Source organism: Hoplias malabaricus, chromosome 4 (assembly GCF_029633855.1).
Source record: "Hoplias malabaricus isolate fHopMal1 chromosome 4, fHopMal1.hap1, whole genome shotgun sequence".
Taxonomy (NCBI): Eukaryota; Metazoa; Chordata; class Actinopteri; order Characiformes; family Erythrinidae; genus Hoplias; species Hoplias malabaricus.
In genome coordinates, this window is record NC_089803.1 from 29,984,734 (window position 1) to 29,998,374 (window position 13,641).

Genomic DNA, 13,641 nt, shown 5'->3' on the forward strand with positions numbered 1-13,641 from the left:
CATTAAAGTACACTTCTCCACAATAATGTAAAAATATTTCCTTGCCAACAGAACATAATTTCAGTTGTTGTGCTATTTAAATACTTCATCCTACATCTTCCCATGCAAAGTGAGCTAACATTTATAGCAGCTGCTGTTTGTCTAGACTGTCTTTGGTTCAGCTACTGGAAATGGAAGAACTTTGAAGTTTGTGAAGTATCTGCCTATTGAAAGAGGTACTAGGTATGTCCATTATATGTCATACCAAAATCACAGGCTCTGTCATTGTCAGACTAGGATGTTTCTAAAGTGCTAAAAAAAAATCCTGGCACAATATAAATAATAAAGTTCTGTGTGCCTTTCGCTATATAAATATCGGCTAAATTTTTCTAAATATTTAAAAAGTAAAATGAGTTCTAACATGAGCAGCATAACACAAGCATTACAAATCTTGCTGACATTAGCAAAGATCTGTAAGAACTGATGTGAAATGGATATCAAAGTATTTAAAGTACAGTTCTGAGTACTGTACTGCGCTCTGCCAAATGTTTTCAGCCTCAGATGTGGTTCTAATCTTCATACTCTGTGGGCTGAAGTCTGTGATTAGTAGGATTCATGTTGAAGACATTTTTAAGGCCAGTAACTTGGTTCTGCCCTGTCAGCTTGGTCAGTGCTGGACTGTGGTATTGCGTCATGGCTCGCTGTCTTTCCTTTTTGGTGGCTTTGGTCAGGGTCTCCTCCAGCTCAGCAGCTTCATCTGTAGGTCTGGTACGGAGAAGATTTCTAATGGTCTGCAGGTCTAAATCAGATTTGCAGTTTAAGTAGCTCCTCAGATTCAGCTCAGGGAAGACGGTTTTCTTCAGAGCATGTATAATCTCACCATCCTTGTGATGCTTCCTCAGCAGTAGAGAAACATTCTTTTCCATGGATAAGAAACAGAGTTCATCTTCATTTATAACAATCTTCTCCAGATAGGGGCTTGTGTGTGCATTCTTCCCGGCTGAGGGATTGTTTCCATGCAACCTGTTTTTTTGCGGTTTATCAGTGCTGCTGTGCTGGTTGATCTGATTCTCCTTCCACGTCTTAGGTGCCCAGGGCTTGTGTTTGATCTTTGGCAATAGTTGCTGAAGTCCTTCATCAGCCAGGTCTGCAAGGTCTCCACTCAACAGCTGTTGGATGACAAGCCTCCTCTGCATGGGAGATGCCACTGAATTAGTAGCATACTGCTCCCAGCCTGTACCAGACACAGGATGTAAATAATTTTAATCACTGTACAACCGAGTAAGAAAGATCACTTTGAGCCATGTGCCTCAGGTTGGGCAAGCAGCAGCACTGAAAGTCAGATGTCTTGTACACTTTGAGGGGTACAGTGCAGAGGAAACCATAAGCAGCAGGAAAAATAAGCAGCAGGTAAAACTGTGTTTGTAGATTACACATTTATTTCCAGCAAAAAAAATAATAATAATCAGAGATGATATGCATTGACTTTATCTTTGGTATTGACAGCAGCCTGAAGCATTCTCTCTTACTATTAAAGTCTATGCCATTTAAACCAAACCTCTGTGGCAGAAAACCACCTAAAACTATGGGAGGAAAGACAGATTTATGTCCGCATAAGCATCTAATTTAAAACCTCAAACATTTAGAGGTGCAGTAGTTCAACTGAAGAAGGTCACTGACCAAGATTACGACAAAAAAGCACAGCTGGTTTAATATATAATATTCCAAAAGCAGCAAGCAAGCCCAAGCCATTTCGTCAGCCCATCTTTCATCATAGCTCATGCTACAATCCTACATCCAGCAAACCATTTAATCACACAGCCATTTAGCAGGTGAAAATTGACCACAAGCTTCCCCAGCATAGCGAATACTCCACACAGTACTCACCCTCCTGGAAGGACACCAGCACCACTCTGTTGTCCATTATCTGAGGCTTACGGTAGTTTCCGAGCAAAGGCATTGGGGCAGATTCTTGAGCGTGAGAAGAGAACAGATCAGTGGCCAATGTCAGGTACTGTAAACACAGAGCAAGAACAGAAACATAACATTATACTGAGGGTTGCTATGGTTTCATGGCCTCTAGATTTTGCTTCATTGTACTCACCTCATTAGCATATGTGTTTACCATCCATATTTCAATAAAGAGCTAGTATAATTAGAGATTTCTATTGAAAGGCCCAATCAAGCTGCAACTGACAGGCCATGTTTGACATGAAAAAAAACAAATGTTTTAAAAGGGACATACTAAAAATATATATATATATATTTTCAGTGTATTAGCACATTAATTTGGGGATCTGGAGATCCTACCAACCCACAACTCTGAAATAAAACAATCCAGTCAGTTTTTCGTCATCTTAGTCTGAAAACATGATTAAACTAGTCATTCTGATTTTGTGCTGGGTTGGGTTGTGATGGAATTCAAGCCACAAGACCAGACACCAAATAAGCAGTAAATTATGAAGTCTAAATTGTGCCAAGCTAAATTAGCCTATAACAAAAGTTACATGCTTCCCAGTATAAGCCAACTATTTGCAGCTCAGTTGTATTTAAGAAGATTTTCAGATAAGTTTTCTGGTCATTTATTTTTAATGGCCTGCAGTAAAAATAATGTCAGTGATTATCATGTGTATTCCAAATGTGAGGTGAAAAGAAATTCAAGTGAAAAATATTATAGCATCATTCTACTTAGGTTAAATAAGTTGCCCTAAAACAATCTTGTAAGGGCTAATAATCTGGACAGTCCTGGAACGTACCTGTCTGAGTGAGATGGTGACAGGCTGCCTGAACACTGTCCACAGCACACTGGGGAAGCAGGGTGGTGTTGTAAGAGAGCCGTCATAGCGGTAATACTCATCTAGACGGGGAGGCAGCAGCTCCCGGATATTGAATGCAGGCACCTGCACTTTCTGGTCTATAACATAAGCATAAGACAAAGTAATATTTTAGTATATTTACATTATTATTTAAGTGACATTTAAGAGTATTTTTTTACCCAAATTTCTTCTCATTTCCAATCCCACCTGCCACACAAGACTCCCCCATTCACAAGCAATGCCTTCAAACTGGGTGGCTGGGAGGTTTAATGATGCAACTGAAGCAAAATGAAACCTTACCTCTGTACTTAATGCCTTTGACATATCTGAGGAACCGCTCAAAAGCAGGATTGAACTCACCCACCTATAGTTCAAACACATATTTAAATGTAGAACTTCCTTTAATATATATATATATATATATATATATATATATATATATATATATATATATATATATATATATATATATATATATATATATAACGTTACACTCCAAAACTGTTAAAATGTTATTACTGATATTTAAATAACTTTAAAGTTTTCATTTAGGATATATGACATTAAGATTTTAAGGGATTAATATCAGCTCACCTCAATGAAAACACCCAGCACAGCAAGACCATCTGATTTGTCCACTGCCATGGAGATGTTGGGATACTTACCAGAGTTGTAATGTACCACATGCATCTAGAAAAGCCAGGGAAGTCAAAGTCATATAAAGAGATTCTCTTTTGTCACGTGACCATTAGTGTGTTGATGTGTGGGAGATAATTAATCTGAAAGAGGCTTTTCCCACATTTTGCCACTAGGAGAATAAAGTTTATGAATGTACCACAATGAGCAGAATGCAGAAATCAGCAGAAAATCCCTGCAGAACCAGGGAAACCTCACAGAATCTCTTTCAGCATTATAAACAATAGGCTGCTGCCCCAACAGCAGGAAAAAAAGGTTCTGTATGGACTGTGTCAGGAAAGGCTGATTCTTTGATGCAAACACACAACCATGTACTGGAAAGTGTATTTATAGACTGGGTGTAGGCCTTGGGAAAATAGGGGACAATTTAGCTACTTCAGAGAAGTGCTCATTTGAACATTATTCTTCCCTTTCAAGGCAGAATGTCCTCATGAGCTATCCTGACAGAATTTGTGGTCATGAAACCAGAGAGGGGAACAAAAAAAAGGATGAAAAAATTCCATCTGTTCTTAACGTGTCTGGAGAGAAAGGCACATCAAACCACAGGATGCCCCGACTGGATACACTGTGCCCATAAAGACAATTCACAGCAGGCAATATCCAGACACTCACAATGGCATTCATCATGGCCTCAAAGCTTTAGCCCTTCTCAAATTAGTTCTTGAAACTCTTTCCACATTTAAACACACTTTCAGATACAGTTTATTTAAAGATATCTGAGAGTTTATCCTTAATTACAACAATGTTACTTTGGGGTCCACAGTTTAACTGTACACATTCTCTGCAGTGAAAGACAACAAGCAAATACCTTTGGGATCAGTACCCGACCTCACGTTTTATAGCTAAAAGCAATCAAACCTTTATGGCAAATATTTCAATATCTAGTATAAAGCTTTTTCAACAACCAAAGAAGCTGTAAGTGCAAAAAACTTGAGATGGAGGTGGGGGGAGTGGGCATTTTGTTTGTAAGTGTCTGCAATATGTCGGCCATATTTTATGTGCTTTCACTGTCCATAATATATTTATTTATTTATTTTAAATAATTGTTGGACCTCTATATTAATATAATGTTGTCCTAAACAAACAAGCAATCAGAGGAGTCTCATATCATTATTCTGTTGTTTAATTGCACAACAGGAACTTAGAACTCAGAGTGCAGTGACTGCATCTGTTCATATTCCTATCCATATTCAATAGCAAGTCTCTGTATGGGTTAAGGTTCTTTGCCAGACCATATTCTGATTTAAAAAGGACATCTGAAATGTAGAACAGAATATTTTGTGACAATAACACAGTACATCAAATTGTAGATCAAAAATATTTAGTCTCAGTTATACAGCCATGTAAGTGCTTGTTTCCTCAGCCCTAAATTGCTCTGAGCCTAAAATCAGACTGTTACATACACTGCTGGGGAAATTTAAGGATGGGTTGTGATGGAATCCAAGCCACAAGACCAGACACCAAATAAGCAGTCAATTATGAAGTCCAAATTGTGCCATAAGCTCGTCTTGCCCTTACCAAAGGCTGTATGATTCCAAGCGTAAGCCAACTATTTTCAACTCAGCTGTTTCCTCTGCCTTAATCAACTGAGGTTCGGTGTAACCATCTTGGCTGCTTTGTATTTGCTGGCCAAAATCTGGAGCCTGACTCATATAACCACTATGAGTAAAAGCAAACTAATGAGATGGAATCCTATTCACTTTGTTGTGTATGAAAACTGTCTCACCTCAGCCGCAAACTGCTTGCCATCCACAGTGTGCTCAGAGCCAGCCAACACATTGGGAGAGCCCCAGTGGAAGTGAAGCTGAGCTGCTGAATAGTGATGAGGCAGACCGGAGAGACGCATACGAGAAGACAGAGACAGCTGCACTGTGAAGACAAACCCCACACAAAATCAGAAACATACCTTTGCAATTCACTGAAATCTTTATATTAACAACATTTAGCATATGCTTTTAACTAGAGAAATTTACCGAAGTGCTTAGTATCACGGAACTTATTTGCATATTATTTACCTCAAATAGACTAGAGTCTAATTGTATCAATAATCAATGCCCTTAGCTAACTAGCTAACATAGATATACCAAGATTGAATTAAGCCTTCACTGACACTCTTGTTGTTTCTGCATGTGAAGACAGCAATAGATTCAGTTGTTTGGCGGTCAGTGGAAGTCTATCATACCCACCTGAGGTTCAGTGCAGAGAACAGATTTAACTCTTGGCTTCATTGCTGAGTCAAGCTGAGCTGTACATGAGGCTCAGAGAGCTTAAGGTTTGGTGCAGGATAGGCATGCAATAATGCTTAAATATAATCTCTGGTAGCCACAGGATAGCAATGAAGGGAATGTAGCACTTGAATAATGTGGGTAAATGCAAGCCAACTCTGAATAAATTACAAGGACATAAAAACATCAAGACAGACCAATCAGCAAAGAGTTGTGAAAGACATGCTGTGAGATGCCAATGGACTGGAAAGAACCTGAATGGAAACCCTGGACATAAAATGTTGAATCTTTTTGTGTGTTCATGATTTTTCAGTATAGTGCACAGAGTAAGCATATAATATTGGGTCATTTCAAAGGAAATTCATGAAACCTACTGTTAAACTGAGATGCACTGGTCCAATATAATATCATTAACTCGAAATGAAAGAAGCAATCACAGCAGACCCACTTGCTTTTTGTCGCATTACCCAGATTCTCGGTATCTGCTTTAGATAAGAGCTCAGTGTGTCTCTGCGCTTTCAAATAACACTGACTACTGTAACCACAGAGCTGCTTCGAGATCAGCATCGGTGATGCAACCATCCCAGCTGCAGTCAGGATGGCCAGCAGTGTACAGAGAGCTTGGTCAGCATCCCTCAGGGACATGATTCTTCTCTTTGTCAGAGGCACACGCTCAGAACCTCACCTGGCATACCAAACACAAGCGCTTGCCACACAGAAACAGGAAGCAGTGCTGAGGCATAAGAATGTGCTGAACACCTGCAAGTCTGTCAGTCTGTGTGATGTGTTTACTAGCACAGCTCTCTCTATGACTGAACACACCATATCTACAATACAGTTTAAGAACAGAATAACTGTCTTAAGTTAAAATAAAAGTTTAAATTAATTATATTAAATTGGAGCACAAGGCAGACAACCTGGCGTGTATATATATATATATATATATATATATATATATATATATATATATATATATATATATATATATATATATATAACTTATACTTATTATAGCCCACATGGTTCTTATTATTTATGAACTAAATACAGCTGTATGGTAATATGTCACGTACACTGAAAACCAATACACAAAATGAATGCCCATTAAAAAGATGACGATAGAAAACAATTTTATCTCTGGCACTGCATATTTTCTTTAAGATAATTACCCAGGTAAATACTGTGTTTTAAACTTGAATTATGACTGAAAATGCAACAGAAGCCCTTAAGAGGGATGGCATAAATTTTGTTGTTTAACAGATTACCTGCAGCGTGAGTCATGACTCAGAAGACTCCATACTTTACTTGCCCAATATATGAGCTGGTTGTTGCGTTTGCGTACACGGACGGTTATTGTAATAAGCAGGTGATTACAGAAAATTGCTGTGGTGGACATGCAAAAAAGATCCTCCTGTCATTTTCTCCATGTTCAGCTAGAAATTAGCCATGAGAAGAAAGACCATTTCAGACATTGTGGCTAATGCACATGTCTCCATTAGTTTAGCCATATTTAATCCTTTAGCTTTTCTGTCTATGCAGTCAAAGAATCTGTCGTTTTACAGGACATACATTAGCATGAAAATAAATATATGAACGCAAATAAAGGCTCACCTCGCGGACTGTATGTAGAATTAAACATATAATGTGTTAACATTTTATAATATGAACAAAATGGTAAAAGTTAATGGACAAAAGAGATTTCTCTTACCGGAGTGGCCATTGTTGCTAAAAGTGAGTTGCTCTTTGCTGGACAGGTTGTAGTTCTGGAGCTGGATGGGGAGCAGTTCTGGATCATATCTTAGATGGTCTGACTGAAAGTTTAGGGGAGACTGGAATGCTCCTCCGCAGTACGGGAAGTGTTTGGGCCAGTGGTTCTCTCCATTAGGCCCTGAAACCAAAGGGAGTGAACAAAACTACTCACTCTTTGCCATAACACATTCTTCTAAATTTAAGTGAATTAGCCAATCCTCTTTTCTGATGGGACCTTTGTATAAAAAGATTGTTCTTTTAAACTTTGTCATAGAAAACTTCTTGATGTTCTGCTGTACCCATAACTGCTTCTTGGATACGGCTCATGGAGCCTGTGTTATACAAATGTTTACAGAATGCCGCCCTGCAAAAGTAGTGCCCTCAGAACAAAATCCCAGAAATTGCATATGTTTTCTCATGCATGATTCTCAGGCTGCCCACAGAAGGAGAGTACAATAACAGTATCCATTTACAACAATCCTGTGTACACCAGGATTGTTCAGACCAGAGATGAGATGTCAGAGGTGCCAGCCTGCAAAGTAATTCCTCTCAAATTACAACCATGTTATTGTATGCAAAACAGCTTTAGAAACAAATTCTATTAGCTTTAATTCTAAAGCAGCCAGTGTCAGTAAACAGTCTGAAGTTAGTCATGTTACAGAGGGAGACGGCTCACTGACTTGATCCAAATGAGAGGCTTGTATAATTTACTGTTTACCCCAAAAAAATAAATAAAAATAGAGCCACGTAATGTGGGACAAACCACTGTCTAACGGGTAATGGTTATCTTATAGGCCTATAAAATACTCAACCAGGTAAATGTATGAAGTTTTCAGCAGCCAAGAAGTCATTTCAGTGCATCAATTCATTAATGCACTTAAGGTATTTGCTTACTCTTAAATCACAATTACCTAAGACAGTTGAAAAACAGAAACACCCTGATATGTTCTTCCAATTTGAAAATCTCTTACTCCTTCTGTTGTGTAACACTATGCTTAATCAATTGAATGGATTCTGCTAAAAACCTGACACAAATGTATGTAGATAACCACTGCTGTGTCTGCAGCAGTAGCTTGGAAATTACGTAATTTATCATATCTTATTTTTTTGTTTGTTTATTTGATTCAAAAACTTCTCTGCTGGTAATTCTATAATATGCAAAATCCTGAGGTGAGGGGTAAGGAAATTTGCATAGTATTAGACTATCTGTGAATTTATAGTACGTCAGGAATGGTCATCCAGGTTAGGGCAGGCAAACTGTCACTATTAAAAGCAACACACTCCCATTGGTCATAATTACTCATTTTGTGAGGTTATTTGGCATTTTAATTGAGGTAATTTTACAAAATTTGTGTTGCTCACAGCCAACACTTTGGCACAGACAGCAGTGTTTGTGGTGAATGGCACACTACTACATTCATAGTATCATGAATTCTGTGATTCCTACAAATAAGCAAAATTATAGGCAGCTTCCTGGACTAAATGAATAGTATGATATCAACAGCTTGAAAGACTAATGAAAAATTAGAACAAATTAAAATTAAAAAAGTAAATGGAAGTTTTGGCTTAATTCTAAGATAAAGCTTATGTTTATCAGGTCAATATGAATAACGTGTCTGATACCGCAGGATAATTAGCTCAGATTTGTTAAGTCACAAGCTACTTTCATGTTTTAGGTGGACATGTTTTTAAAAAGTATTTGGACCGTTTCTATTCAATACCCCTCCAGCAAGCGAGGAAAGAGAGTTTGACTCATCTAGAGTCAGCAGAGAAAGTGAAATGGGCCTCAGGGCCATTGGTTAGAGAGAACCACTCAGCTCAGTTTAGCCTGATGAAAGAGATGATCCCCCTGAGTGCTTCTTCCAGGGGAGTTGTGCTGGGACTCTCATCAGTGGCATGGCCCAACGCTAAAAAGCTTTGGGAACTCACTCTCATCTTATTTGCTTTAGAGCTGAATAATACTGGGATAAGTCACATTGCCAAAAAATCCAAAACGCACAGTGAATACTTTGAGGCCAATTAATCCATAAAAATTCATTTTATACATTTTAATGGAAAATGTAATTACATTATGTATTTTGAACAGTCACATGAAGATGAGTACAAAGCAGAGTAGAAAAAGGGAAGAGACAGAAACAGAGCAAAAGAGAAAGAACAAGATAACACAGAAATTCCATTGTAACCATAGCAGTATTTGCAGTATATTATATATTGTGCAGTTCTTCTAGTTTCATTAATATTTCTTGAGAATTCTGAAGTGCACAATTCAACCGGTTTGGTCAGTCGGGTTGGTTAGACTAAAACAATTTATAACTACTGTGAAAATGTGCTCAAATTAACACAATGGAGTCAAGTTCATATTCTCATTAAATTTCTAAAAATGTGCAATGTTCAGGCAGTACATTGAGGGAGCAATTACAGACTGTTGCTATCTAAGTTTAGGGAACACACTAAGTGGGAATCAAGTGCCAAGTAGTTAAGGGAACAATACATTTCTCAAAATAAAATAATTACAGTAGCTCTTTATCACAGCTGAAATATGGTGTCTGACTACACACTATCTTCAGGAAACCAGAGAGTGTTATAATTCAGCTTAGGGCATGTGCACTAAAGTGAGTTATTTTTCAACATTTAATTTAATTTTGCCAACCATTATAAATACACATAATTAACTAACATACTACAGGGCATCACTCCAGCCACCTTAGACTTTCAGAACAGTTTGCTGCCCAAGCTTAAATGTATAAAAACAATGACCTGGCAGAATCCAGACGCATATGTAAGAATGGAGGTTGCTGATGCAGCAGATGTAAAGACAATATGACTAGTGGCAGGGTCAGAAATGAGATGACATAGACAGTGGGGATAGTGCTCATGTCTCAAGTGCCCAATGGTTCAGAGTGAGGTCAGATCCACAACACAAGGTCCCTTTAATCTCTAGGTTAGTTGGCCTTTTATACCTCCCAAATTACCACTACCAATATAGACTGTGTTGGGACTGGTATGGCATGACATTTTGGCACTGATAGAGATAACGATAAAGCAGTATTTCCAACAGTTATGTAATAATGAGGGGCAGTAGCCAGGGCTCAGTTTCCTTCACTAGAGTTGTGGGCAGACAACTTGGAAACTGCCTCAATTTCAAAATGAGTAAGCATGCTAATTTTATGGACATCATCATTAACATCATGTACTGCCACTCAAATTTGGATAATGATACTTTAGTTACAGTAAAGTAATATTATATTTTTGGGAAGGGATGCTGGGTATGAATCATCTTTCTCTGAAATCTTTGAGTGAACTGAGGCTTGAAAAGATGATACGAGCTGAGCAGCTGTTTTCTTGTCCTTTGACCCTACATTCTGCCTCTGTCCTCTCCCACTGACCAAATACCCTCTGCACTAAAAGTGAGAAAGACCACTACATTTGCCCTGTATGGATCAAAACACAGTACTGTGAAGACTTATTACACTACTCAACTCGGGTGCAGTACAGTATAAATATTAGAGTTGTTAATGCCAGCTAAATATGAACCATATAAGCAAATTAATGAAAAGCTACCACACTACACAGAAATATGCTTACCACTGTATGTCCACTTTACACCTGAAACAAAAAAAAATTACATTCAATTAAACATATTCAATAAAACATTTGCCTTTAAAAACAATGTCTTGAATGAAAATGAAATGAAAAAATGTTATTAGAACAAACCAATTCTTTAAACAAAGTCTTGACTATTCTTGAAACAGATCTCTTTTCCTTAAATGGGTTACACATACAGAGTCCTAAATCAGCTGAAATAATGCATTCCAGTGGCCCAACACTGTCTCTGGCTTCAGCCAGCTCCTCTGATTAGTGCCAACCTATTTTAGCCAGCTCTGATTTCAAGCTGTGTCTGACACCCAGGGTCCCTACAGAGAGATTATTGGACAATACATCATCCGAGTCCCAAAACGCAGTCCGCTCTAATTCAGCTATCTATAAAAATGCTAAAAGTTTATAATGAAATAATTTCTTGTTCATAATATATGCAAATTCCACATAAAACTGTAGAATGACTGCTTTAATAGACACTGGACACATTGTGTCCTAGACAACAATAAAAACATTCATGAGAGAAATCATTTAAAAAAAAAAAAAAGCTAAACTGAAAAATTGTCTTAATTGCAAAAGGAAATAATTATAATATGAGCTCCCTAAGCACAGGTCCTAAAAAACAGGAAGTGAAAAAAAACTCCTCAGCAGTTTAACCCACACACATTTTCTTTCAGCCTCTCCCAATCTGGATGTTTAGTCTGCAACTGCTGTATATTCACTCACCTGAACTGGGTATGTATTCAAGGATGATTCAGGGATGATATTACCTCACAAAAGTTAGACTAGTGTGGACTGTAGTGTATAGGAAATTTTGGTTTCCTGCAGCTGTTTCACTGTTATAGCTTTCACTATAACCTGAGGCTACCTGGTGTACACAAGTCCTGTTCTGCATGGGCACTGGTGCAGATTCAGAGGGGTGATAGCTTTTGAAATCAGCCAGGGATGGCTGTTTTTTTTTTCACTTATTTTGTTAATAGTTCCTGCATCAGTATTGTTTTGGTTATTTCTGCATATATTATTTTAACTGTGTCTAAATACTGACATACACAGCAAGAGATATCCTATAATATGTATAATCATAGAAATACTGTTTTATATTCACTTCTGACATGGCTTCCCTTACTTCTTATCCATACATTCATACAGTCATTCACACAGAAACAAAATGTCCTTAAAATCAGGCACTATATATTCCCACTAAGTTTAAATGCCAAACTCCAAGCTATTGTATAATGGGAACTGGAATCAAAACTTCACAGACAGTCCAAAGTGCAGCATGCAGTCTCCACATCCAAAAATCTAAATCTGCTCTTTTTCACAACTATGTCTCTATGGATACAGCATCTCTACACCTGGTCTGTGACATCGTCACTCTCTGAGAACCTGAGGTGAGATCTTGAAATTGCAGACCTACACTGAAAAATCTAAAATTAGTTCAGCTCATAATATCCAAGAAACAACTTAAAATAATCACACTGAAAATTTTCTGTGCCAGTTTAAAAAGTTACATAAAATAGCACATAAAACACAGTGTACACACAGTGTACACTGTAGAAAAATACAGAAAGCGTAATGCATAATTTCATGTGGTAACAGGAACTGAAATTATTTTATTCAGGTTAAATAATAATAATAAGAAAACATTGGAACAGTATTTATAAGAGTATAACTTCATTGGCTTGTAACCACATAAAGTCTTTTCAGTGTATGTTAATTAGACAGCACAAATCAGTTAAAACCATCAGTAGTCTAAAATACTCATTAATAAATACTAAAACTGCAGACATTGTAAAAGATAAATTTAAAAAATAATCTTACCACTGGAGGACAGTGGAAAGGATATTAGAATCATTATTAAGTGAGTGATGGGCATCATTGCCTCAGAATCTTCTGCTCTTATCGCCTCAGAAGGGAAATCATAACAGTGAAACGCGAGCTGGCTTTTATAGTAAAGCATGGCAGGTTCACACTGTCGAGCCGTGACGTCACCGCGGTGACGCCACTTCTCCTCAGAGCACGAGATAGAGTTGGGCTTCAAAACGTAACTCCATTCACAGGTAATTAACAACAAGACAAAGACACCGTGACAAACACCGAGGCGCTACATGAAAAAAACGAGAGAAAACTTACCTTAGAGTAAGTACACAGTGACAAGCAGAGTCCAAGCCGAGTCGAGAGAGAGAGAGAGAGAGAGAGAGACTACACATCTGATTTATTTACTTGCTAATAGAGGTGAGCGAGTGTACCAAATCACGTTGTTTTTAACTAACTTAAGTTCACGTCACTGGCTACCATCTCTCACAGGCAACATCCCTTTACAAAACAGAATAAGAGCTTCCAAATTATGTGAAAAAAAAACAGATAATACGAGGTTTCTGCAGCACACTGACGAAATGAGGGGGAAGAGAGCGAGGTGGAGTTACACGCGGTCCACTTAACGTGTATTTCAATTAAAGGGCCCATATACTACATTTTGTCAGGTTTTCTATTTTTTAACCTGACGTTAAAAAGAGTTTTCATCTCCTTTTATCCCTTGCAATTAAATGAACTCCTAGAGTGCACTTATGTTATTGAGC

The 13,641-nt window shown here is 37.8% G+C and overlaps 2 protein-coding genes across 7 annotated transcripts in view; one reads left to right on the forward strand and one right to left on the reverse strand.

The window, feature by feature from the left end:
- The window catches only part of ca12 (carbonic anhydrase XII), a 23,441-nt gene continuing 9,800 nt past the window's right edge, over nt 1-13,641 (reverse strand). For 2 of the 3 annotated variants that reach the window (XM_066668430.1, XM_066668428.1), the window contains 8 exons: nt 11,051-11,071; nt 7,425-7,604; nt 5,218-5,360; nt 3,390-3,485; nt 3,096-3,159; nt 2,736-2,893; nt 1,867-1,993; nt 1-1,213 (listed from right to left, as the gene is read on the reverse strand). In XM_066668430.1, coding sequence (XP_066524527.1) covers nt 549-1,213; nt 1,867-1,993; nt 2,736-2,893; nt 3,096-3,159; nt 3,390-3,485; nt 5,218-5,360; nt 7,425-7,604; nt 11,051-11,071 — 1,454 coding nt within the window. In that variant the 3' untranslated portion in view covers nt 1-548. Of the gene's footprint in view, nt 1,214-1,866; nt 1,994-2,735; nt 2,894-3,095; nt 3,160-3,389; nt 3,486-5,217; nt 5,361-7,424; nt 7,605-11,050; nt 11,072-12,883; nt 12,962-13,641 lie in introns of those variants that run through there. The other variant, XM_066668427.1, reaches the window with a different exon arrangement.
- The window catches only part of si:dkeyp-73b11.8 (BPTI/Kunitz domain-containing protein), a 7,116-nt gene continuing 6,523 nt past the window's right edge, over nt 13,049-13,641 (forward strand). For 3 of the 4 annotated variants that reach the window (XM_066668431.1, XM_066668434.1, XM_066668433.1), the window contains exon 1: nt 13,074-13,297. The gene's annotated coding sequence lies outside the window, so the exon portion shown is untranslated. Of the gene's footprint in view, nt 13,298-13,641 lie in introns of all 4 variants that reach the window. The other variant, XM_066668432.1, reaches the window with a different exon arrangement.